The 27231-nt window shown below is 40.3% G+C and overlaps 2 protein-coding genes and 1 pseudogene across 2 annotated transcripts; all 3 read right to left on the minus strand.

Moving 5' to 3' along the window:
* Positions 1–11178: 11178 nt before the first annotated feature.
* On the minus strand, positions 11179–12509 carry LOC133885326 (E3 ubiquitin-protein ligase EL5-like). Its single transcript, XM_062325024.1, has one exon. The coding sequence runs from the start codon at positions 12109–12111 to the stop codon at positions 11554–11556; it is 558 nt and encodes a 185-aa protein (XP_062181008.1). The 5' UTR covers positions 12112–12509; the 3' UTR covers positions 11179–11553.
* Positions 12510–14479: 1970 nt separating this feature from the next.
* LOC133884035 (cell division cycle 20.2, cofactor of APC complex-like) lies at positions 14480–15217 on the minus strand (annotated as a pseudogene).
* Positions 15218–18030: 2813 nt separating this feature from the next.
* LOC133885697 (RING-H2 finger protein ATL64-like) lies at positions 18031–18854 on the minus strand. Its single transcript, XM_062325433.1, has one exon. The coding sequence runs from the start codon at positions 18822–18824 to the stop codon at positions 18249–18251; it is 576 nt and encodes a 191-aa protein (XP_062181417.1). The 5' UTR covers positions 18825–18854; the 3' UTR covers positions 18031–18248.
* Between the last annotated feature and the right edge of the window lie 8377 nt (positions 18855–27231).

A 27231-nucleotide genomic window follows, 5' to 3' on the forward strand; every position in this document is an offset into this window, starting at 1 on the left:
CCACACCCCGGAAGTGTGAAGCAACACAGGAATCATGACTCGTGGGGAAACTTGTGCAAACTCTGTAGAGTAAAAAACTGGTCGATCAACCGTGATCACGGATAAGAGCGGCTTGGACTTCTTCAGGATTAGTTGGGATCTAGGTTTGGTATGGTTGGCCGTTTAGCTGGGTGATGGAATTACTTGGTGAGTCTTGGTAGTCGGATGGAATCCGATGACTTATTCCTTTTTTTTTATAGTTGAGTCTTCACCTAGGAAATAGGATACCTGATGTTGATGTCATAGGTCATAGTTGCTTAGTGCAGTTAACCTGTGTCTATCCTTTCCTTGACTTGAGCCCCATAGCATATTTTCCCTACACTTGTGGAGTACATTTTGTACTCACTCTTATTTTCCCTCTTCTTGCCTTCTACTGCTATTCAGAAGCCGTCTTTGATGCTGCAAACTTCGATGAGGATGACTTCGACCCGGAGTTGTTGTTCTAAGATGGTGTGCCCCCAGTCGACTTCTGTGGAAGATGGTGGCCCCGCTGGCGCTGAAGACCGCTTTTTAGTTCTGATGTGTTTTCTTTTAGACCCTCGGATCCCTTTGTAATAAGTTATATAATGTTGTAATTTCGGCACTGTGATGATACACTGATGATGTAGCACATGTATGTAATCTTGATCCTGGCATACATGTGTTGTGCCCGGTTTTTTCCTTTAAAACTGGGTGTTACACTAATGATACCTCAGGAGCTCATGCCCCTGCCTAAGAGCCTGGATGGACCTCCATTGTTAAGGTCACTAAAAAATCGATGCTCATAGACACATTGAAACTTTTGATGATGAAGATAACTTACTGTATGATGAGCTGTTGTGAGGAACAGTGACGTCCAAAGAGGGGGATGAATTAGAACACTTAGAAACCTAAAACAAATTTGTTCGAAAAACTTTACAAGATAAATCTATCTCAATTTCTATCTAAATGTGCTCTAAGTTTATCTAGTATGTCTACTCTACCGCTCAAGAGGATTGCAACCTACTCTAGCAAGGTAAATTGCAAGTATGTAAATGCGGAAATGTAAATAAGGTAGAGAGATAAACTTAGCATAAGGTATTTTTATCCCGTGGTATCGATGGGATGAATGCCACCCTTAGTCCACGTTGGAGCTCCACAAAGGATATGCTCCCGATCAGCACAACTCTTCCAATCACAGCTCTTGAGCTACCAAGTCACCAAGATAAGGTCTCAAGTATGATAAGCTATCAAGCCACCAAGGTAAGGTCTCACCACAAGACTCTCTTCTGGTCACTTACCGTTGTGATCACTTCGGAGCTTATCGCCACTCCACACCAAGTCGAAGGGTCAACAAACTTGAGCCACCAAGGCCCAAGATGTCGGTGAGTCAGTAAGATTCCACACCAAATCGAAGGGTCAAAAAACTTGAGACAGTAAGGCCTAATATGCCGGCGAGTCACCAAGACTCCGACGTGCCGATGTACACTCGGTACAAGCTATGATCACTCCTTGATCCATTCGTCTAGCTGCAGCACCAGGCTACAACTCACTCTAGGTCTATAAGCACTAAACACTGTCTAATCTTGTACTTAATTGATTGGATGATCACTTTAAGCACTTTGGTGGCTTAGATGTCTTCTCAAGTGTATATGAGCTTCATCTAGACTCTAGCAGCATGCCACACCTTCAAATGACTGAATAGAGGGGTATTTATAGCCTCAAACCCGCCAACTAGATATTTTCCCAATGGCTAAGAAAAGCTGTTAACAGCGAATGATCTGGTGAGAATAGTAGTACTAACACCGGATCATCCGGTGAGTACAACCTTAGAAACTAGCTATTGGAATTCCACTCACGACCTTTGTGAACACTGAACACTCCGATGTGCCTTCAAATCTATTACCGGATCTTCCAGTGAGTTATCTTTAGCCATCCGAGCCTTTGCAGCCTCTCTGTGTAAAATTCTCCGGTGCATTCATTCGGTGTTCATTCCATTCACACCAGACTATCTCGTGAGTTAAACCTTCTATTATTTTCCCTGAAAATGCTCCAGTGCAACTATATCTATAATCACCAGACTATCCGATCAGTTGATTTTCATTCTTCCGCACTTGCAGTCACCTCTGCAAGAAATACTTCAGTGCTATACTCCGATATACACAAACCAAGCACCGAACCTTCCGATGGATTGATCTTTAGTCTTTTGCACTTGTATTCTTCTCTGCAAGAAATGCTCTGGTGTTATCCCGTGTAAAACACTGGACTCTGTAAGGTCCTCAGCTTTCTCCTCCTTTTGTCAGAAATACTCCAGTGAGTACAACACACAGATCATTGGACTATCCGATGAGACTATCAGGCTCTATGCATAATGCTCTGGTGAGAGCAAACTCGTCTACACTGAACCTTCCGGTTGAGGTCAATTCTCCTGAGACTTCTCCAATTCAATCAAACTTTATCCCAACTGCAGTGGCTTCTTGATATATTTCATCCAAGAGACCTACTAACATATATTCTTGACAAACTTGTTAGTCCCAATGACTATGTTGTCATTATTCACCAAAATCATAATTATATCCTAATAGGGTCATTCGCACTACAATCTTCCCCTTTTTGTGATTGATGACAACACAACCAAAGCAAGTTACAAATAATAAATGATATCAATCATGAAGGGCACAATGTCTTACCACATTGTTTGGATGCATGTTCTTACTATTTAGTCCCCCTTTGTTGTGGCTCCCCTTTTCTCCATTGTCACTATCTCACTTGGTCGACCCATGCAAGAGCTTCTCCCTCTTTGTCAACTTAGGTGTCTCATGTTGCTTCTTGTATCTTCTTCTTCTTCCCTTTGTCAACTTCGGTATTTCTAGGCATCTTGTATCTTTGCTTCTTACTTTGGTCATCAAACTTCTCCACCTTTATCAACTTCAGCATTCCTAGACATCTTGTATCTTTGCTTCTTGCTTTGGTCATCAAACTTCTCCCCTTTGTCAACAATCTCAAAAAGGGCTACAAACATATGTTGAACTCGAGGAAAAGCGTTAGAGCGTATGGGAGAGAGCTTTATAAATCATGATCCAATGAAATGATACCAATTAAGAAGATATACCAATTGTAAGGATATGAGGCATTGAAATCAATTGAAAAAGACAAACAAGAATCATAATTTATGAAACTTGCATGATATAATCTAAACTCCCCTTTATGTGTGCATACATATAATGAGACTTACTTATGAATACCACTTGTACGAAGGTAGCAATATATGCACATCAAGATAATAAGTAGAGGTAGGAAATTTAAGTCATATCATACATGGAGATAGGTTAAATGTAGAAATAAATTGACAATGATATCAATTGAAGCATTTAACTATTGCATACCTCCGAGGATGTGATGATTTCTCCATGAGACTACAAAATATATATCTAGCAACACATGTTAGTCTCAAAATCACAATCCATAGGATATACTCCCCCTAAATGTGAGCATACAAGTTTTGAATACTTGCGAGACATATGTACTTGTTATTAATAACAATAGGAAGAGTACCCTATAGATTAGTTCATGGCACATAAAAGATACCAATTGTGAAACTAGTGCCATCTAAGGGACCTACAACTAATAAACCATGTAAGTTTCTCATGGGTTAGAGATAAACACAAGCAACCTATCATATGAAAATCTACACTAGGCATTGCAATAAATTGAAATATGCACATGCAATCCTAAACAAGGCAAATGAGCTACAATAATTGAAAGATTTTGCATCTAGCTCTATTACCTTTGCCTTATTTATTTGGATGGGTATTTGGGTATATGATGATCATGATCTTCATCAAACCACCCAATCTTATACACTTGACTTCTTTGCTTGAACCTTCACTTTATTTTGTGAGCCAAGTCTCCAAATCCTCATAGCCACCTCGGGTTTTAAGTCTTCTTTGGAACCCAAACCAATTAGGGCCTCTTTGTGTTGGTGATGACTTCCTTGGGCACCCAAATGAGTTGGTTCCACCTCCAATTCTTTCTCTCAACTATATGTGCAACCACTTTGCTATTATTCTTCTTATTGATCTTTTACTGGTTGATTTTGGTTTCGGTCTTGTAGTTGAGCTTGGTGTAGAAGGTTGAGGTCTTGTTGGAGAGGTTCATTGCTTTCTTCTTCTCCTTGATCTCCTTCTTGACTTGCTTACATTAGAAGGACTTGTGGTCTTCTTGATGATATTTCAAGCATGTCATAGTAGACCCCTCTGCAAGCTTCTTCACCATGGTTGAAAGATTATCTTGAGGAGGTTGGACATGGTTTTTGCCCTTTAATCTTGCCAACTCCTTCTTGAGATTTTTGACTTTTTGCTTGACCTCATCATTTTCTTGCGCAATGAGATCATTATATGGTTCTACAAAAATATTCTGAATGCATATCTTATTACAAAGGAGTGAGCTAGATATATCAATTAAATCATCACAAGAAGTACAAGCATCTACCTTAGAATTAAAATTAAATAGAGAAGTAGATTGCTCCAAAGGGGCCTTAGATTGAGATTTAATGCACCCAAATTTTACTTTAATCTCTTCAACCTCCTTGTTTAGCAAATTGAATTTATTCAATAATTGTTCATAATTAGAAACAAAAGTCGCATGAATGTCATTAAGTGCATTGAATTTATTAAGCTCTTTTGATTGTTTCTTAAGGACCCTTTGTTGCTCATTGATCAAATGAAGGAGTTCATCATAGAAAGGAGCATCATCATCGGATTCATCATCACTTACATCGCTATCCATACCCTTAGCCATAAGGCACTTGTGAGATGACTTGCGTGTTGACTTGCGTGATGATGACCATGAGGAAGAGCTTCTCTTGGAGGAGTGGGTGGCGAAGCTCTCATCACTTGAGCTTGAATTTTCATCTTCACTCACCCATCTTCTCGTGCTTGCAAATACGTTGGCTCTTCCCCTTGTCTCCCTCTTGCTCTTGGTCTTCTTCTCCTTCTTGATGTGATCAATTGTTTTGACCAAGTCTTTCATGGAGATTCGATGATCAATCTTGGCATTGATCTTCTTGATGTTCTTCTCCACTTGAGAGATGAGCTTAGCGACTTTGGGATTCATTTCTTCATCACTTGATGTGCTTTTCTCATCATCTTCATTACTCTATTCATCTTCATCTTCATCTCCATCATCTTCGCTTGAGCTTGACTCTTGCTCTTGCCTCCTCATCTTCGCCTTCATATAAAAAGGTCACAGCTATAAAGGTATTCGGCGTTCTCATATGCGACATGTAATAAGTACAGAAAGTGCTAAAGTGAGCTGCACCGATGGATGGTGCTTAACCGATGCAAATGGTGCCTGACTCCTCTCCCGAACTACCCTAAGGAACTCCTCTGGGGCAAAAGACACCCCTAACACCGCTACATCTCGTCTCATCGTCGACATCATAATCAATATTCGTAAACAATAAGTAAGCCCTAAACTCACAAACAATAGTTGCACCATCGCTCAACTTCTACCGAGGACCTATACATTGCTAAGCATTTTGAATAACTTTCAATTTAGACATCAACAATGTTATCAAGGCTACAAGGATATGAATCATCAAATAACCAAGTTAGGACAATGCATCGCATAGGTTCTACCCATATAAGCCCAACATCGACTCATTGAACATGCAAACTTACATAAAGCATAGTTTATCAATTTTAGACTCCACAATTCAAATCAAAGAGTGTAATATACTTAGATGCTTGCCTTCCTACTCTGGGGTTTGTGTGATACTTCCCACACAACACTTGCAAAACTCCAGAAGGTTGGCATCGCCTTCACTCGCTTGGACCGGCGGCACAATGCCCTCTAAATGAATCAAAATACAATGCATAAACAAATGAATGGTGAAAAAATGCGCAAATGATGCATGCTTGAATTGTAATAGAGCGTCGAGCTTCGAAAACATTTGCAAAAGACCGCTAAGTGATTAGGGTTTTAAAGTTTGAAACCTCAGACAAGGTAACCTAAGTATATCTAGCTTTAACAGGCTGGCAGTCACACCGACGTAGAGGTGGTGGTCTGACTGGCGGCCAACAGAGAGTTTTGGCATCTGACGGTCTGACCGTAGGCATGGTGGCAGTTAGAGCAGCCCTAGTGGCTGTCAAACTCCTGTATAAGTTTTCAACTCGGATTCTCTGGTCCCAACTGGCGGTCAAACTGGCTATAGTGGCGATCGGACAGCCAGACCTTACCGGTAGCGCCTTTGCAGGGTCGTTGGTGAGGATTCCGATGAGACCTTCAACAATGAAGGGTACCAAAGTGCTCTATGAGACTGGTGGAGTGTTTCTAAAGTGATTTGGACATCAATCACCGAGCTAAACTCAAAATGCCCTATGGATTGGATCTAGGCTAGGTTGAACTTGGGCCTAAACGACACGAGGGTCGAATCGAGTTCGAAAACAATGGGGGGATAGTAGGGGATAGTTCACCTCAGCTTATAGAAGCTTTCTATTGGATTGGAATGCTTCGGGGAGGCTCCGATTAGTGGATTGGCTCTCGGAGTGGTGGCAAAGCTTGCGGTTGATGAACAGGTCTCAGGCGAGTGAAAAGAGGGGGGAAACTTGGGGAAGTCCTCTAAGAAGCTCGTGGGAGTTCCCACATCCGATCTACAGCCTTCGAACGTGAGGAGTAGAGCTCTCTTTCTCTCTCTAGGGTCAGGTGGAGAGAGGGAAAGTGAGAGAAAAGTAAGAGGGAGAGAGAAAAAGAAAGTGATCGATCTACTTAACCCGAGCCTCTGTGTGCTGGTGATTAGACCACAAGCTTGGGTGGTCAGACCACGGGAAATCCACGTGGCAGTCCACGTGGTAGCGCACCTGGCGATCAGACCGCATATGACTCCGGTCAGACCGCGAGGGGGTTCTTTTGCTGAAATTTTTCTAAGTCTTCCATCATCCTCCTCCTTCTATTCTTTTCTTTCTCTAAAGTATTTAGAGATTCTCCAAAGTGCTCTAGACCATCCCTAAGGTATTTGAAACATGTTTAACTAGTTTTTGAGTAGACAAATACGTGTAAGCACATGCGATGAAAATTATGCATGCATAATTACGTAATTAGCATTTTGGGATGTGACAGCAAGGTCTCACCACTAGCCTCTCCTCCGGTCACTTGCCGTCGTGATCACTTTGGAGGTTGAGCCACCAAGGCAAGGGTCTCCGCGTCCCCATGCTAGTATCTTGCCGCCACTCCACTCTAAATCGGGGGGTCAACAAGATTAAGCCATCAAGGCCTAAGATGCCAACGAGTCACCAAGACTCTAAGGCGCTGACGTACCACTAAGTACAAGCTAGGATCACTCCTAGATCCATTCTTCTAGCTACAGCACCTACCTACAAATCACTCTAGGCCATAAGCATTAAACACTCTCTAATCTTATTCTTAATTGCCTTGGATGATCACTTTAAGTACTTTGGTGGCTTGGATGGCTTCTCATGTGTGTATGAGTTTCCTCTAGACTCCAGTAGTATGCCACACCTTCAAATGACTGAGTAGAGGGGTATTTATAGCCTCAAACCCACCAACTAGCCATTTTCCCAATGGCTCAAAAAAGTTGTTAACACCAGATGATCCGGTGAGAATAGTAGTACTAACACCGGATCATCCGATGAGTAAAGCCTCAGAAACTAGCCATTGAAATTCCACTCACTGCCTTTTTGAACACCAAACACTCTGGTGTGCCTTCAAATCCATCACCGGACCTACCAGTGAGTTATCTTTAGCAATATGAGCCTTTGCAACCTCTCTATGTAAAATACTCCGGTGCATTCATCCAGTGTTCATTCCATTCACACCGTACCATCCGGTAAGTTAAACCTTCTCTTCCTTTCCGTAAAAATGCTCCGGTGCACCTATCTCTGTGATCACCGAACTATCCGGTGAGTTGATCTTCATTCTTCAACGCTTGTAGTAACCTCCGCAAGAAATGCTCCGGTGCTATATTCCGGTGTACACAAACCAAGCACCGGACCTTCCGGTGGGGTTATCTTCAGTCTTCTGCAATTGATCTCTTCTCTGCAAGAAATGCTCCGGTGTTACCCAGTGGAGAACATCGGATTATCTGGTGAGGTTCTCAGCCTTCTCCCTATTTATCAGAATTACTCTTGTGAGTTCAACACACAGAGCACCGGACTATCCGGTGAGGCTATTAGCCTCTGTACACAATGCTCTGGTGAGTGCAAACTCCTCTGCACCGGATCTTCCGGTGAGGTCAATTATCCTGTGACTTCTTCAATTCAATCAAGCTTTGTCCCGGTTGCGATGGCTTTTTTATGTATTGCATCCATAAGACCTGCTAATACATATTCTTGACAAACATGTTAGTCTCAATGACTATGTTGTCATTAATCACCAAAATTAAAATTATGACCTAATAGGGCCATTCTCGCTACAGCTGTAGTCTGATAGGATGAAATTGGGAGTTCAAAAATTGGAGGAAGTCCATATTCCAAGGTTAAATAGGTGCTGTATAATTGAATATCAGCAGCAAGTTGATGTGACTAACATTACTTTGGCACCAGTTGTGGAGGAGAAAATGGTGAATGATGATACTTTCAATCATGAACTGGGAGAGATACATGTGTTCTCTGTAGATCTCATTTACAAACCTCAAGAGGAGGAAGTTTTTTTTTTCTGAAGATCTTCTGCCCAAGGCTCCTGCTTAAGCCCCTACAAGAGCCAGTGAGAGCTGTGCTCACCTGTTGGGATCTACAGTTGAAGAGATTGATGTTCAGAGGGTTAAAAGAGGAACCTGGAAGGTAATTCTGACTCTACCTATCAACATCATAGTAATAATTCATTTTATGTTCTTCCATCTGATATTATTATATCTAAAGCTCATGATATAGGAGTGTTACTTAACTCCAATGATTATGAGGTAATTAATATGATTAAAAATCTAGAAGATGCTAGATGTGCCTTGATGGCCAAATCTCAACCTCCCTCCATCCCTACGGATTCTAGACTCATGCTTGAACATATCTCATCCCCTAAACCTCTGAGTGTTAAAGATAACCAGAACTTTCAAATAGATATACAGCTGAGTTCTTCCAAGAAGAATAGCTCCTCCAAGAAACATGTGAAAATTGCTCCTCTTGGTATTAAAAAGAGAAGAGCACTGAGAACAGATTCTCTAAAGGAAAATATTCCCATATCACATAGACATGTGAGGGAAGCAAGAAAAAAACCCCAATAGATACATGTGAAGGGTTGCTTTGGAATTGTAAAGGTATATGTAAGAAGGGGATAAGTTCATGTTTGAAATATTTCATTGGAACTTATTTGTTTGCCTTTATATGCATCCAAGAGACTACGAAGAAAGAGTTGTCTCAGGCAGAATTAAGAAAATTTGATCCTAGATCCACATATAAATGGTACTGGATTCCTGCTCAAGGGAAGTCAGGTGGAATTCTAAGTGGGATTAACCCTGAAGAATTTGATGTTAAACATATGGGGTATGGGAAGTATATCCCGTAGATCGCCTTACATGATAAGGCTATCAAAAAATATTGGATGCCTTCGACTGTGGGCTATTTTTCATACACAACCTCCTCATATTCACCGTGCTCAGTCCAGCGGATATAACTAGGCTTGAAACCCTTGCGAAACAACGGATATAGCTTAGGGGAGAAGAAGACACATCTTTTATACTGTAGATTTATTAGTGACAACCCATAACATGAACCAGCATTGATAAAAATTAGCAATGTCGGTTTATAGTTACCAGTCGGCACTGATACTTCAGTGACGGTTTGTGCTAAGAGCGGTGCTGATACTGAGTATCATTGCCGGTTCAATCCGACTCAATCATTGATCGAGCGTGAGATATTACGAATCAGCATTGATAATTTATCAATATTGGTTCTGACATAGTCGATACTGATGACCCAACACGAATGATCTGTTATGTTATAGTGACAACTTAAGCTGATGAACCAGTTGAGGGCCGGATAGAGGGGGGGGGGGGAAAGCATCGACCCGAGTTATATATTTCCGTTTGTGTTACATAGTTGGGGAGGAATAATTCCAAAACAAAAAGTCAGTGACAAAGCAGCAGTGTCAATTTGGCATGTTACAAACTGAGAATCACTGCATATTGGGAAGCTGATCTGGTAATCATGCTGCGTGCACAACAGCACAAGAGCCTGTCTGGAACATAGCGATTTCACATGAATTCGGCATGAAACGGTTCGATTGCCACACAAATAAGGAGCGTACGTATAGTGTCTCCCTTGAAACATGAAAAAGCCTCCACCTCGTCCCATATCGTTCTTGCAGTTTCCAAACAAAATTAGAAGAGTTACCACATAGTAATTGATTACCCATTGTTTATGAAACCAAACTGTTTCGTACATAAATTTTCTCCATTTTACAAACCAATAATTTTGTCTCTGTATACGAAAACTGGATTCCCGTATTCTGATGCCGACCGCTAGGGCGCTTTTCGCCATTATCAGTTATCCGAGAGCACGCATTGAGCCATTGATCAGTCTAAGGTGACGGCCTTGACAACGGACAAATGACTACTAAAACTGATGCAGATGCATGCATTCATGTTGATAAGGTTGGAAACCGAGTGTGCCATTGCAAGCACAGTTGACACTTTTGACAGTCCCAAGAAAATATGTTATCTCCATCTCAAAACTATGGGAGTTTCTATATGTCAAACGCCTAACGGTGGGTGTTCTTCTTCAACCTCTGAACAAACTATCTCTCTCTGACACAGACCAAACAACCTGAGCTCCCCCGCACCACTACGCCTCCCCTGTCTCCGGCAACTCCCCGTCGCCGGATCCGCGACCGCTGCCCTCGCCACGCTAACCCGTCAGCCGTCGCCCCCGCCCTAGCCCTTCCCAGCCGTTACTCCTCCGCCGCCCGTGGACGGCAGCATCCCCGCCGCCCCACCCCGTGCCGGCCACCACAGCCGGGCCATTCTGTCTCCCAAGGCCCTCCCTCTAGCCCGGCGACGGTGAATCCCCCTCTCTGAGCTAAACCCTCCTCCTCTAACCTCGCCGTCGACTGAAAAGCTCCAAAATTTCAGGCACATGAGCAATAGGAAGTGTCGAAAACTATTCACACTAAGGGTTATTTCCTCGCTCACCACGATCCGTCATGCTCATGAGAAATTAAGCGACTTCAGAATTTCAGAGGGCGGAGATTCAGCCTCCAATTTCCATCCATTTGAATCTCAGCTTTGCAGTTTTTTTCTTAAGTCTGATAAGTCACTTTTAATTTACACGCAGCCTTACACAGGCTAGTAATTTCTGACATACACATCCATGCAAATGAAGCAAATCCACCGTATTATCTTACAAAAATCCAATGAGAACCTAACGCCCTCCTCACCAACCTTTTCCATCTGGTTATCTGGACTGGAGCATGCAGTCAGGTAAGGTAGCTAAGGGACAAGGACGCCGATACCGAAAGATGCTTGTCGTCTTCCACTGTTTACGTGCTCCTCTTGCTTGCTCGCCAGCGCCAGTGCGCGTGCGAGCTGGCCTCGACGTCGGAGTGTTCTCACACGGGACAGTCCACGCCGACGTCGTCCTTTGCATTCCTGGTCTCGGCGGCAGCGGTGACGACCACGCTGGCGCGGCAGAGCGGGCACGTGGCGTGGAGCCGCAGCCACGCGCCAACGCAGTCGGCGTGGAAACAGTGCCCGCACCGCGGGAGCAGGCGCGCTGCGTCGCCGTCGCGGAGCTCCGCGATGCACACCGCGCACTCGGTCGCCTTCCCACCTTGGCCGGCGCTGGAGTACACGTACACGGGCAGGGCCGACGCCACGTCGTCCTGCGGCTGCGTGCCGGGTTCGACGTCGCGCCCGCGACGGGACGCCCACGGGGAGGCCACTGGCAACGCGTCGTCATCGTCGGCGGCGCCGGCTGACACGGACGGGCCACGCTTCCCGGAGAAGAACCGCCAGAAGAAGAAGAGGACGAGGAGGATCATGAGCAAGTTGATGCCCACAACGCAGACCGTCAGCACCGCGCCGTGCGGCACCCAGTGGCTGCTGGTATCCGCTGCCGCCGACGCAGCAGCCGCCGGGCTAGGGCTGCCGCTCCAGTGCGTGGACATGGCTTCTGCGCCGAGAAGATGGTATTGGGCAAAACAAACGGCAGAGGGTAGCTTCTAATTTTGTGCGTAAACCACAAAACTTCAAAACTCTTTTAGAAATCAATACGTCGTCGCAAGAAGATGATGAGCAACTTTGCAAATCGAATTGGAAAAAAATATCACAAGTTTGGAAAGCTCAATGAGAAGACAGAATTGGAAACAAGCTATGAAAGGAAGAGGAAAAGAATTGAAAAAGAGGAAGGAGGAAGGTGGTGTGTGTAGGAATCTGGAACGTAGGAGGAGGTTTATAAAAAGGTGGAAGGGGGAGGTAGCATTGGCTCTTGGGGTGTGCAATGGTGATGAGTTTGTTAAAGGCCACTGGTTTGACTAGGGTGGTTTGGGGCTGGTTGAAAGGTTGGCTCCTTGATGCTGATTGTATCCTAGTATGAGTGAATGAATCATGATATATAGAGCTAGGTGCATTTTGATTATTTCCTTGGGTCTTCTCATTCACCAAAGGAAAATTGCTATTCTCTTTTTGTCAGGGCGCGGCAATCAACTAGATCTTGTTTATCATATGCCTTGACAGTGAGATTTAGTGGAAAAGGAGTCGTCGAAGTTCAATTTAGAGAATTAGAAATTGGTGACAATGTCACCCATCAAAGCATAAATTTTCATTTTAAGCACCACCATTTTGAGTTAAATTGGATCAACCATGAAGAGTTCTTTTGCGCATTTTTAGAAACCTCATGCTAGGATTTTAGCCTTTTAAATTGGTAATTTCTAAGATATGAAGCTTTTTTAATCCATGATACATATAGCTTCCTCTGCCACAAAAAAACTGTAGTTCTATAAGTCTATATTCTAGAAAGAATAAAGTCCACATTGTTCTTCTTTCTCCCTCCACTTAAATTTGACATTTATAGGTAAGCAACCTCCTCCTTTGATTTTCAGTAAATATCATATTCATCCTCAAAACTAAATAAGTTCCCCAAAAGATAGAAGGATATCGATTTCCTGTGGCTCAAATGCGAGACAACCATCTCTGCTTCCCTCTTCTCCTCTTCCTCTTGTGCACTACTGATGAAAACATTTCCACAGAATTGATGTGTGGATGAGTCATATTGGATTAGTGTTGTATGACATACTTAAATTATTTTATCTCATTAGAATTTTCCATGTGAATGTTTACGGAAACATCTTAGCATTCAAGGAATCTTTACTGGAACTAGTAACTATGCACATGTGACACGCATGCGTAATTTTTATACACATATGTAGATGTACTCCACATCCAGTATACTGCATGGAAGCCACACATCTAAAAATAAAACAATGTGTGCAATGCACCAAACATCCAGCCAGCAGCTATCAATTCATTTGAATAACGATCGCCACATGTACATTAGGTGGTGTTCCTAACAAGATCAAAACAAAAAAGATGAATGTTGTATGTGTATATGACAAAATAAGCAAAAAAAAGGAATGGTTTGTCCTCGAGCTTTATTTATGGTCATTGCAAAGCTAAGACATATTGAGAATTGTTTCCTCTTCAACCTGAAAGTAAGTGAAATGTCCTCCGAAAGAGTGAAAGGGATCCTAGGAATGAAAACTCTCTTTTCAGTATGTTGGCCGCCAACAATCTCTGCTTCAATCGCATTATGTTGGTAGACTCTGACCATTAGCATTGTTTCATTGCATAGATCATTGTGAGGATCAAGATTCCGAAGCAGGGTAATTGAACAATTGCTTTTGAGTTTAAGCAAATGTGGCGGCAAGCCACTTGGTGTGATTCAGTTCGGAAAGTCAATATTTCTCGGCAAAAATGTTCGTTCAGTAATCACAAGGAAAACAAGAATTCAAAGCTTGAAATGTGTACATGGAGTTATCATTTTAAGAGCAAGAGAGAGAATAGATGAACAAACATAACAATAGAAAAATAGACTAAAATTAAAATCAAAATATATATAGATGTAATGAAATGTACTTTTTTGAAACAAATGCAAGAGTATCAAATGCAAGTGTAAAGATGATACTACACAAACTTGTGCATCATTCATTACATCAGAATCAAACAACAGTTCATTGTCAACTTTAATGTCTCATCAAACTTTCAAAGTGAACCAGCAAAAATCATGTTACAAAAAAAATGCTAGCAGATTATTTGGGTACTGATCTACAAAGGTACTGATCTTTTAGAATTATTTTTTAAAAATCCCTTTTCAAACAGAAATTTACAAGACCTAAGCATTTGGTGTTGAACACAACATTAACACAATTGAATCTGGTATTTCATCTGTTGAACTTGTACAGTATAATGAGATCAGATGGACAATTAGCATAGTGCTCTAAATACATCTAAGCATAATATAGAACAAAATACTGAATGTTACAGATGAGCTTGAAATACAAACATGGATTCAAAGCTTTGGGCTAGATTTTGATCTGCCTACATAGATGCAAAAGTTTACCGAAATCAAGACATCAGATACATGTTACACATCAGATGTACACGGCGTGTGCGGGCAAAGATTACCTGAGCCGTGTAAAGGACACGGGAGGTATGGCCATTGAGTTCAGCCATCTTAACCATCGACGGGAACTTCCATAAGGTGAGCTGATACTGAGTGAATCTGTGTGAGCTCAGCAACTCTCTCATTCTTGTTCAAGAGCAGCGCGCACACTTGTGATCCAGTGTCGACAGAGTTGAGGCATGCGCCGGTGTGGGTGTTCCAAAACTTGATGCACCGGTCACCACCGCCACCACCAGAAGCCAAAAACTTGACCTATTGATGGACACTGATGGACACCATGCCAGTGCCTTCACGGCAACCAAGTGGTCTTCCAACCTGTGCAACCATTGAGTACAACCAGCGGATTGAACAGAGGATGCCATGGACACATCCCATATGTGCAAGAGGTTGTCATTTCCCCCAATAGCAAGTTGCTGCCCTGATCCTGACCACTTCAGTCCACACACCTACTGCTCATGCCCACGGTATGTGTGCACAGCATGATTCCTGATCCTCACATCATTGTTCACGATCTTTCCAACCATTGAACCAGTTGTTAGGATGTTGTTGTTCCATACCAACGAACCGGCCCTCGACTCGTGCACCCCTCGCAGTGTCCTCTGCTGTAGAAAATCAATTACAGCTAGCAACTTAAGCACAACGATCACTAATACAACATATTATCAGGAGAGGCCAAGAAGTACCAACCAGTCGGGGAGCCGAGAGGCACAATTTTGCTTCGCGACGGAGAGGTTTCTTGGTGGGCTTTCTGGTCGGATCCGTGCATGGATGTGCCAACGCACGCGGCCGCGAGGACCGTAACAGACGTGGTCACGGTCATGCTGGTGCCGCTGGCCACGCGGTCGGCGCCCCTTTGGGCGGCAGCGATAGCTTTCCAACGAAGTAGCGATGGGCAACAGCCTTCGGACAGCAATAGCATGGCCTGATCTATGCAGTGATGGAGGCGGCGAGCAAGGGAACAGGAGGTACACGGGTGGCGGCTGGCAGCTGGGAATGCGTGAGAATGAGACATAGACTATGTTTTCGATCGGGCCAGCAGTAAAGTGTAAATTTGGCCGGTTTTTTTATCTGGATGGATTTTTTCTAGTTTTTTATTAGGTGGGAGAAGGAGTCAGGAAACAGACCGGGGCAGAACGCGGTGAGAGGGAAGAGAGCGTTAGATTGGATCTGGAGGGTTGGATGGGGTGCTCAACACCAATCACATTGGTATATTTATAGTTTAGATTTCCTAGTGTACCAACGGATGAAATTATCTTAATTATAACTATGACAAGAAGACAACTTCAAATATTATATTAGCAATTATGTTATAATATTGTTTTTACTAATAAACACTATTATAGAAACCTCTTGTTTGATCCCTACCACTGTCAGTTCAAGTGACAATGGACGGATCAATCATCGATCCCTTGTGAGTCGTAGTCATAAGGAGAGTGTCGTTGGGCTCTTGTAACAAACTTGCAGTGATAGTAATTATTGAAGCAATAATTATTTTATTTCCCAAAGAATAATAGAACTACTGTAAGACCTGTTAAAGTTGGAATTTTCGAAATCAGGATAATGAAAACCTTTACTTTAATGAATCCCCAAGCAAGGTTTGAGTAACCTGACTCGTTAGAGGTGGCATTGCTGATGTGTCAATGATTTAGTGGTTACATAAGGTCTAGACCATTTATGAACAATCCAACTCATCACATGCGTTGGCGATTTGGCGATGTGTCTATATATTAGAGGCTCGGCAAGATTTATGCCAACAGGGTTTGAGCTTACGATTATGTTGAATAGTTTATAAAATTTTAAATTATGTTCACAAACCAGAAAAATATTCACAAGATTATGCATGGTCCCCTTTCAATGCTGATAACTCGTAGTAGACTTGCATGGAAAATATTAAGAACATCGACCCCTTATTTACTAATCGGTACCATTGTACTGTCATTGAGAGAGAATATTACAAAATATTTAAGGGGTTCGTCATTTTATTGGCAAGTAGCCAAGGACAGTTCCTTGAGGAATGAGTAATTTTGAGATTAAATAAACTTCATGTTGTACAAGCATAACGACAGCGAACAGCACCATAGTTTCCAACAATAAATAAGTAAAAGAAAAACCTACAATGAGAAGGGAAACATGTTCAAACAACCACGCATTGCAGCTTCAAAAGAAGGCATATATAGAAGAATAATGTGTGAGCAGCATTTTGACTTTATTTAGCAGCAGGCTAGCTAGTGAAGAATAAGCAGTTAAACCCTCCTAAATCTTGGCTCAAGATCCGCTACTGGATCTGAATGTGTTATTAGCAGCGAGGCATAAGTAACTCATGTATGTGTTGTCTTCTTTTCTTTTTCTGAAAGTGTAGAAAAAGTTTTCTCACGGTACGTTCTTATTTTTTGTGACTTAATTATTAAGACCCCAAAAGTGTCATGCTATTTTGACAATACAAATTATCCATTCAAACATTCTTGTCGATTAGCCCTTTTTTAGCAAGATTGTCGACGTACAATGGCTCTGCACTTGATCACTTCTTGTCGGTGATGGAGCAGATGGGGGGCGAATGGGGACCTTTGTTCATCACAGCGCAGTGCCCTGAACGTTCTCCCTGTTCTTCTCCTCCTGCTCGTCGCTGGCCATGCATGTCGCGGCCTGGCCTGGGCAGTATAATACTAGCACAGCTACTGCTGGCGAAAGCAGGCAGTTGCTCTCATGAGAATTACGTACGCCTCCCTCGTTCCGGACGACCGGAGAGATGTGGTAGAAAATTCCAGGAGCACTCTGTTTTCTAAGCCTATCACGGTCAATGTACGAAATGGTACGATCTGAGGGAGGCACATGTGATGTGACTAAACAATTTATCCACTTGGGCCGGCAAGTTGGAGGATTGAATATTTCATCAGAAAGAGTTCTGGACTTGCAGGACCGATCGCAATGTACAGGACATAGCTTAGCTGCGGCAATGTACAGCACTGCCTGAAGGTTCATCTGAAGATTGTGAGGTGAATGAAATCTTGACGAAAATTTGCATGGTAGATACAGTACTGAAACACAGCCGCATGGTGCGCTCACTCGAAAATGTATGAATCAATTGATTCATGGATAACTGAAGTAGATGAAGCAACTGAGGTCGACCGGTTCCATGGAGATTCTAGCTCCGTTTCCACGGCAGTTTGTTACTGAGATTCAGATTGTAAATGCTGTAACATCCTCCACCTCAAATCAGTTTTCACCGTCCCTGGTACAAAGCGATTTCAGTTCTTGAGCAGGCCGTAATTCGTTAGCAGAAACGAACCCCTCCAATTCGCTGCAAAGAGCAGGGGCCGGGTTCTGTATTGGAACAGATGATTTGCAAGTTTGCAAAAACAATCCAGAAACTAGTTCAGTTTGTACATGCATTTACAGCTAGCTCACACAATCACAACGAAGATGCCAGGCATGGCAAGTTGTACAGATGCCAGGCATGGCAGGTTGTACAGATGCCAAGAAATGAAAAACGTCTAGCCGACCCCAAAGAAAACAACGACAACATCGAGCTTGCATCAGCAGCCTCCCTCCCAATCCACAGACAGCCTAAAAAAAATCTCAGTAGCGTCACGAGAAAGTGACCTTAATCGTAATGGCGGTTAATTTTCACACGGGACAATCTGTATCCGTATCGGCACTTGTATTCCTATCCGTCAGTTGGTTCTCGTGCTCTTCCGCCGACGCCGCCGCCGCCGCCGCAGCCGTGTCGGCGGGGACGTCGACGAGGACCGTGGCGCGGCAGAGCGGGCACGTGGTGTGGAGCCGGAACCACAAGTCGACGCAACGCGCGTGGAAGCGGTGCCCGCACCGCGGCAGCAGCCGCCCCTCCTCGCCGTCCGCGAACTCCGCGATGCAGATCGCGCACTCCGCCGCCGCCGCCGCACCATGGTCGGACGAGGAGGAGTGCACGAAGATGGGCAGCGCGGTGATGGCCCGCTCGACCTCCCACCGGTCCCGCGCCTTGGGCGACGCTGGCGGCGACGAGGCCGCCGACGACGACGCGTGGTCGGCGAACGGGGCGCCGTCGCCGCGGGCGCGCGAGAAGAAGCGCCAGAAGTAGACGTACACGAGGAGCACGACGAAGACGTTGAGCGCGACGAGGCACCCCGTGAGCAGCCGCCCGTGCGGCGTACAGCGGATGACGCCGCCGGCCGCGGCAGCGCTAGGGCTCGTCTCCTCCATGCCGGCCGTGGATCAAACAGCTCGATCAAAGAAACACGAGGGAACTGAAATGCGCGCGCGCGGTGGTGATCAAATCTGAGAAACCAAGATAAAAAATATCTTGATTTATTTACGACGAGGAATTGATAAGATTATAGTTTTGATTTGATAAAGTTTTAGATTGTTTAGCATATCTATATGCTACAAATATAATTATATCTGACCTTGATAAGAAAATATAGTTTATGTTTTTGTCTATGAGTCTAGTAAAATTATACTCATTAGATGATCTGGTATATAGAAAATTGTACATACCAGATAATCCGGTGATCAGTAGTGTATGATGGAATATTCAATATTTGACAATAAAATCTTAATGTTGCATTGGATGGTCTGGTGTTCAAAGGATATAAACACCGGAGATTTTTTTTTCATAGATGTCTATTTTTTACCAGAGAGAATATGCACACCAGATAGTTTGGTAAAGAGCAAAGTTAACACCGGAGACTTCACCGGATCATTTAATAGAGATATTACAAAATGAAGTTTGATACGGTTGTACTCACCGGATAATCCGATGATGGATCTTGTACTCGTCGGAGGGTTTTTCAAATGTTTCTAAAGAAGAAATCATTGTACCCATTGGATGGTCCAGTGTTCAAAGGTTATACACATCGAAACATCTGGTGTTCATAATTTCTTATGGTTTTAGTCCTTCGATATGGATTTTGATGTTGGGTTAATTGGAGATGTTTTTGGAGGTTTTGAGAAACATGTTTGCTTATTTAATGTTGTGCAAGTGATGGATGCAACTTGACAGTTGACAGCGGGATGATCAGGGTCAAACAGAAAATTTGGTGTTGGATGATCAAGGAGGCTGAGCGTAATCAAAGGTGATCTTACTTGTGTATATGGAGATCAAGTAAAGCATAAAATGAAGAATGAAGATGACATCGTCACAACCCAAAATCTTTAATCATGTCATTAAGCATTCATGAGCCTCATTAGCATCATAATTTAAGTTTTGAACAAGTAATTAATTCAATTAAAGTTGAAAAAAATTGATAAGTTTAATGGAAAGTGATGCGTTGTAAAGATACTGACAAATATGCTATGCAACATAGGGTTTAAAATAATTTTAGATATTATTCCATGGCATGTAAAGAATATTAGTGAATTTTTTCAATTTTTTGCGATTTAAATTGAGACCTTAAAAATTAAACAAGTTCAAAAGGGTTGCAAATTCGCTGAATTTTCATTGATTTTTGGGTTAGGATTTTTGGGCTAAACTACTTAAAATGATTTGCACATGAATTATAGTTTCACACAGAATTTATCCAAAAAATTTTGGGCCACAGGAATACCTGTTTTTGGATCAGTGGAGCTGAGGGGAGATATTTTCACATGTTGGTACTATTCATGTGGGACCCCTAGTCATCCCCTCCCTCTATGCCTCTTCCCTTGCGGCTGTTGGTGCTAATCAATGTGGCTCTTCCCTTGCGGCGTAGGCAGGCCGCCGATGCTCGGCCCCTGCTGGATTGGCTCTTGGCGACGCATCGGAATAGAAGCTGCATGCATGCTGCACCTACGGCATCTGGCCTGAGAAAGGAAACGCGGCCCGGCCGGAGCATCTAGCGGCCACTACTGTAGTCCCTCTGTAGGTCGTATTTTGTTTTAAAAAATCAAAATTTTTAAATTTTGATTAATAATTAGTTAAATTATATGTATATTTAATATACAAAATTTATTTTAATAAAGTTATATTCCAAAAGCTTTTAATATGTTCGATGATTCTATAACAATTAATAACATATTATAAGAAAAATTAACGAATGAAACTTATTTTTGATGATTTTTTAAAACAAAATATGTCTTACAATCTTGAAAAGGAACTATTTTGTTTCCGATGGGACGACGTACGGTCTGCCGGGGTGGTGCAATTTTTTCGTAGGTGTTCGATCCGGCGGCGGCAGATCGGTCCAGGCCGGAGAAATCTGTTGGCTCATAGATGCGTTGTGGTGGCCGGAGACTGGACTCGTCGTGCCGTGGTTTCGGTCAATCACTCTATTGCATGCGCCCACAGGATCACCCGCTAGCGGCGGAGGGTGCAGTGACACTTTGCGTAGTTCATGCGACACCCTCTAATTTTTTTTTTCCATACCATCTGAATCGCATTGTCACGTACATGCAAATTGCTATATCGGAGAGAAGACTCGGCTTATAAATGCCACAGAGAACACCATTGCCACTGCCCAACACTAGAATGATGTATATAATGTGTAGGTACTCAAGTATTTCTATACTACTGTAAAATACACGAGCTGTGATAGATTTAATCGATTTTCACCATCCATCCGAATTGATCAAACAGTCAACATGTAAAGTTAGATTTCGTTCCTCTTTCAAAAATACATTTAATCTCATACTTCTATATCTAAGCATCAAATATTTGTCTACATACCTTCTAAACATACATTCAAATCTCATATTATTTGTATTCTATAACCAGACGTCTAATATTGATCTTTCGTATATTCACCTTCGGGTTTCTTCAGATGATATGTCATCTTCCATACTTCACCTACAATGTTGATTTCTGGAGAGGATATATCACCGCCCGCACATCACCTCCACCATTATCTACCGCAGAGGTTGATTTCATCACACTATCTTTACACCAATATATTATATGAGAATTATTTTCATTTCTTTACAAATCATCACCATCTTAATCCTTCTTTCTAGATATTCGTCATTTTTCTCCCTCCTAAAATTATATAATCATGTTATGAATTTTGTATATGTAAATCTCTCTTTGTTATATTATATTATTTTATTTTTTCGAATTGCTATATTTTAAATTGATTTCACGTATGTGAAGTAAGTATGTAGTTGCTAGTTGTAATTGTTTAACACTTTTACGCAATCATTAGAAGTTAAAGCACCCATTTACACTCCCAGCAGGCTTCTACAAAGAGGCAATTTGTCATACTTGAATAATATATCAGGTCCCCCTGACGCCTTCTCCTTCAAGCTAAGCATAGTAGATAATCTCCCACCCTCGATATAGTACAGAGCCACTTGGCTGACACCTGCCATATAAAATCGCTCGCTGCACTGCGCGCCGCTGATGTGGCATGTGTCACAGCCGACGTGTCTATATACCACTGGTCGAGCTGATGGGGACCGTGAAATAGATCACGCCAGCATTTGTTTACGCGGTTCTTTAATCGGCTTCTGCAGGGATAAAACAATTCAGAAGGCTCTGCATGTGATGATGGCTCGGTGCTAATGACGGCTTAGTAAACAATTAGTCGAAGGCGGCAGACCTTTCTCGAAGTGATCACATGTAGATTTGTTGGGTGGATCGACAATGCCATTGCAAGGATTAAAAATTAGGTGACGAGTTAGGTAGTAATCCGTTGGCGTCGCATGCAAAGAAAATAAGCGAGCAATTATTTTATGTCATCGACCATATAAACGCCCAAATTGTTGGAAAGGAGTGCACTGTGTTTTTCTTCGGATATTCAAATCCGGCAGAGAGAAAAAGAAAGGAATACGTCTACTTAGCCCATTAAAATATTAACGTTTGTATAGATAACCTCTCAAAGTATGAAATAAGATATCGAGCCCTTGAACTATTTAATACCATCTAAATAAACTCAAGCTAATTTTGGAAGTCGTTTCGCCACCGTGGTGGCAACATGGTTGATGATGTGGCCTGACTTGACAAAGAAATATTAAAAATAACTTCAAAATCAAACCTAAACATTTAACTATGAAATGTTAACTCATGTTTTAAAATTTATAATCAAAATCTAAAATTTAAGATTCAAAATATTTAACTTTGTATTGTTTAAGTTCTTATTTTTTTATGTTAAATTAAAATACCTGGTTTTGAATAGTATTTTTAACATTTCTTTAATTTAAGATTACAAAACCTGGTTTTGAATACTATTTTAATTCAAAACCAGGTATTTTAATTCAACATTAAAAAAACAGAACTTAAAAAATACAAAATTAAATATTTTGAATCTTAAATTTTAGATTTTGATTATGAATTTTAAAATATGAGTTACCATTTCATATTTAATGTTCAGGTTTGATTTTTAAAGTTATTTTTAACATTTCTTTGCCAAGTCAGTGCCACATCATCAAACTGCCACGGTGGCAAAACAACTTCTGAAACCACCTCGGAGGGTTATTTCGACAGTATTGAATAATTCGGAGGGCTCGATATCTGATTTCATACTTTGAGAGCTATCTAGACGACCCTCAATATTTTAGGAGGCTAAGTAGCCTTATTTCAAAAAGAAATGGAATAGCAGGGTGAAAAAAATTGTGTATAGATTTGTTTGAGAAGTACAAAAGTCAATGTAATGTATACACATCCTGGTAAAAAAAAAAGTCAATGTATACACACGTACGGTTTGGAAAGCAGACAAGTCAATGCAGTGAACTGAGCTAGTTATGGTCCTTGTGATGGAACATGTTCATCTAGATTTAAGTTTTAAATTTGACACGAGTGTTTATATTTATAAAGTAGTTATATATATCCTTACATCCTTAACATCCTATCACCATAGAGCCTCAAAGTTATACCTTTTCATCTTAAAAAGATAAGACAAACCAATATGTATACCGCAGGCAGTATCGAACTGTTGCAAACGGAGCTCATGGTTGTTAAAATCTCAATTCTGTCATACGATTTTACGACGTTACAGTCTAAGTTGACTGGACTGATTCTTGTCAGTAAAATCTATGTTTTTTATGATTATAATATTACGATTCCATGATTTACGATCGTACTCAAAGACCTTCAATCCGATTTAGAAAGTAAAAGGTTTATATTGTCTCTCTCAATTATTACTTGACTCTATTTATCCTATCTAAACCGTAAAATTAGATATCCCATCTCCTTCAACTATTCAAATTAGTATAATTTATCTTTTTAATTTGTTTTGATGGTGATTTCATCCTACGTGGCGACAACTTAGCTTGGTATGTTAGTAGCATTTTGCTGATGTGGCATAAAAAATTAAAATAAAAAATCACAAAAAATTCTAAAAATATTAGAGACAAGTCTAAGACTTTCCGTGATTATTTTTCAAAAAATAATGTCCATTGCATCACATTTCATAGAGAGAAAGCTTTGGAAAAAGAAAAAGAAAAAGCATGCTTTAAAAGACATGCATCTCATTTATTAGCTCACATCAAGGAAAATATTAACATATAAAACATATATTTTGTGTGTGTAGGGTGTACTTAAGAAGATCTATAAATTATTTTCACTTCATTTAAAGTTTTCTTAATTTCTACATAATTTTTAAAAAGTTCACAAGCATAAAATGAACATGTTAAGAAAAATCACCGTAATTAACTTTGTAATGTGTACCATTATTTTTCTTAAAAAAAATACTTTTTGAGTAAATTAATTAAAGTGGTTTCACTAATTTTAGGGTTTTGATGGATTAGTTATGAATTAATCTAATTGCAACACATTTACTCAATCATGCATGTTACAATAAATATTTCATGATTTCATGTATTTTTAGAAGATAGAGGATTATGTAAGAAAACTAAAAAATTGATTTTGTGATTTTTGGATTAGCAAATCGTTAACTATACATTTAACTATGTTTAGCAAATAAATTTTCTCATATAAAATATACAATCTTTTCATGAGTATAAATACTTTTATCATATAGATCATGTTACAAGGGAACCAACAAATTTTGTTTCACTTGATTTGAAGCTCTGATAAATTAGTTATCGATTTTATAAGAAAACCAACATGATCACTTTATGCTTGTGAACTTTGTGAAAAAACATGAAGAAATTAATAAAACTCTAAATAAAGTGAAACTAATTTTATAGATCTTATTAAGTTACACTTACACGTAAAAATATGTGTTTACATGTTAATATTTTCCTTGACGTGAGTTAATAAATGAGCTATACACTTTTTATTTAGTTTCCTCTCTATGAAATATGATGTAAATGATAATATTTTTGAATTTTTTTTCACAAAAGGTCTTAAAATTGTCTATAGTATTTTATTTTTTTATTTTTATTTTTTGAATTTTTTGATGTCACGTCAGCAAATGCTACCAATAGGGTCAACTGGTTGTCACCACGTAAGACGAAACCACCATCAAATTTAGTTATTGATGTAAATTATACCAATTTAAATAATTAGAGGATATGAGATATCTAGTTTTACAGTTAACAAGCTCGAGCAATACGTAAGAGAGGCTATAGGAACTTTTTCTATTTAGAAACTACGATTTCGACGAGTCTTTTATTTTATATTTTCTAACTTAAAATATTAAATAAATAGATTTCTGATAAAAAGATTTGCAAAAATATACGCTTACTGCCCTCTCATAGAGCGGCTAGGCTCTTACCGCCCCTGAGAGGCTGGCAAGCAGTCCGGCTATACCACCATAGTAATGTGGGCCCTTACCACCCTCTGAAAGAGCGATTAGGCCCTTACTGTCTCTTCAGAGGTGTTTAGCCGTCAGATGAACAATAGTCATCAAAATTACTATTCATAACTCTCACTTCGTCTCCCATATGCTCAATTCAAAATAATAGTCTTCTCTTACTTTAAAAATTCTATAACTTTTTTGCATGTGTTTCATAATACATGTGCAACCCATTTTAATCGGATTCATCCAAAAAACGTACGTAAAATTTAAACTAAAATTCTCCAAAAAAGACAACTTTATAAATTCTAACAATTGTTAGGGTCTCAAATAAATTTTCAAAAATATAAAAAATTCATTAATATTCTTATTATATGATGGAATAATTTTTAAAATTATTTCTAGCCATAGTTTATATGGTGAAAAAAATATCACATGAAAATTTGTAAAATTATTTCCATTCTATAAATAAAAAATATTTCCATCCTATACATAAAAAATATTTACAATAGATATATTTTCAATGGATAAATTTTGTATATGATTGAATTTGTTTCAATTCAAATTGAATTAAAAGATGAATATCACATGAAATGATAAAAATACATATAAATAGAGTATTATAAAGGAACTTACTTTTTCACCATATAAACTATGGCTGTAAATAATTTTAGAAATTAGTCCATCATATAATAAGAATATTAGTGAATTTTTCAGATTTTTGAAAATGTATTTGAGACCCTAACAATTGTTAGAATTTATAAAAGTAGTCTTTTTTCTTGGAGAATTTTAGTTTAAATTCTACCTAGTCTTTTTGGATGAATCCAATTAAAATAGGTTGCACATGGATTATGAAACACATGCAAAAAGTTATAGAATTTTTAAAGTAAGAGAAGACTATTATTTTGAATTGAGTATATGGGAGACGAAGTGATAGTTATGAACAGTAATTTCGATGACTAATGTTCACGCGAGTAAGGGCCCACACTGCTACGGTGGTAGAGCCGGATTTTTTGTCACCCTCTCAGTGGTAAGAAACTAGCCGTTTTATGAGAGAGAAATAATCCTCTATTTTTACAAATATTTGTACCAGAAGTCGATTTATTTAATATTTTAAGTTAAAAAATATAAAAATAAAAAACTCCAATTTTGACAACCTTACGGAGCCAGACCGGCCCAACTCTCAGCTGCGGTTAAGAAAGCTTGTGATTAGTGGGCCAGATACCAAAGCACAGCACAGACGTGAGCCCAACTTGTTGTAAAACAGCCACGGGTCCAGCCCAAACAGATGTATCAGCAGTGTAGGCTTGAAGCTCATCGGCCCTTTTACTATCCAAAGCCAAGACCAACGGAACCACGACTCGAATCGCTTGCCCCTGTCTCTGTTTCACTTTTCTCGGACAAGAGATCTCAGTCCTGCAAATTTTCTGCACTTTGCAGGCACGATGGGTTAAAACCTCTGCTGTGTCTTTTGGTAACAGTGGTTGAATAAGGAACGATATAGCTTTCACAGTTTTTTGGTTGAAATAGAAAGAGTTATATCAAACTAACCACTTTCAGTTTTTAGTTTAAAAAGTTATATCAAATTAATAACTTTCAGTTTTTAGTTTTCTGAGTGTAACCCGTGTGAATGATTTTCTGAAATAAATTAGAAGTTGATAAACTGAAAGAAAATAACTTCATTTGATTCACTTCCCGTATAGAATTATTTTTTTTATATAATTTATTCTATAGGATCACTAGAAAATTATTTTCAAACACAGAATCATTTCCTCAAAAAAATTATTCTCTGTAAAAAAAATTAAATCAAAGAACCTCTATCAAATAGACTTAAAATGTTTAGTACTAGTATCATCAGACTGGCCCGGCTTCGTATTTAAGGAGAATGCATGTACTGGTAGTTAACATTCGTGGCCTTTTGAAACGCAGAAATTTTCTTCGAAATTGAAAGATTAAAATTTCCGCACGAAGCAGTCTAATCCTCTCGTGAAACTCTGCAG

The sequence above is a fragment of the Phragmites australis genome, chromosome 11, assembly GCF_958298935.1.
Source record: "Phragmites australis chromosome 11, lpPhrAust1.1, whole genome shotgun sequence".
Taxonomy (NCBI): domain Eukaryota; kingdom Viridiplantae; phylum Streptophyta; class Magnoliopsida; order Poales; family Poaceae; genus Phragmites; species Phragmites australis.

Excerpts from the sequence above, each read along its gene's own strand:
- LOC133885326 (XM_062325024.1), bottom strand. The coding sequence starts at position 12,111 with ATGTCCACGCACTGGAGCGGCAGCCCTAGCCCGGCGGCTGCTGCGTCG.
- LOC133885697 (XM_062325433.1), bottom strand. The coding sequence starts at position 18,824 with ATGGAGGAGACGAGCCCTAGCGCTGCCGCGGCCGGCGGCGTCATCCGC.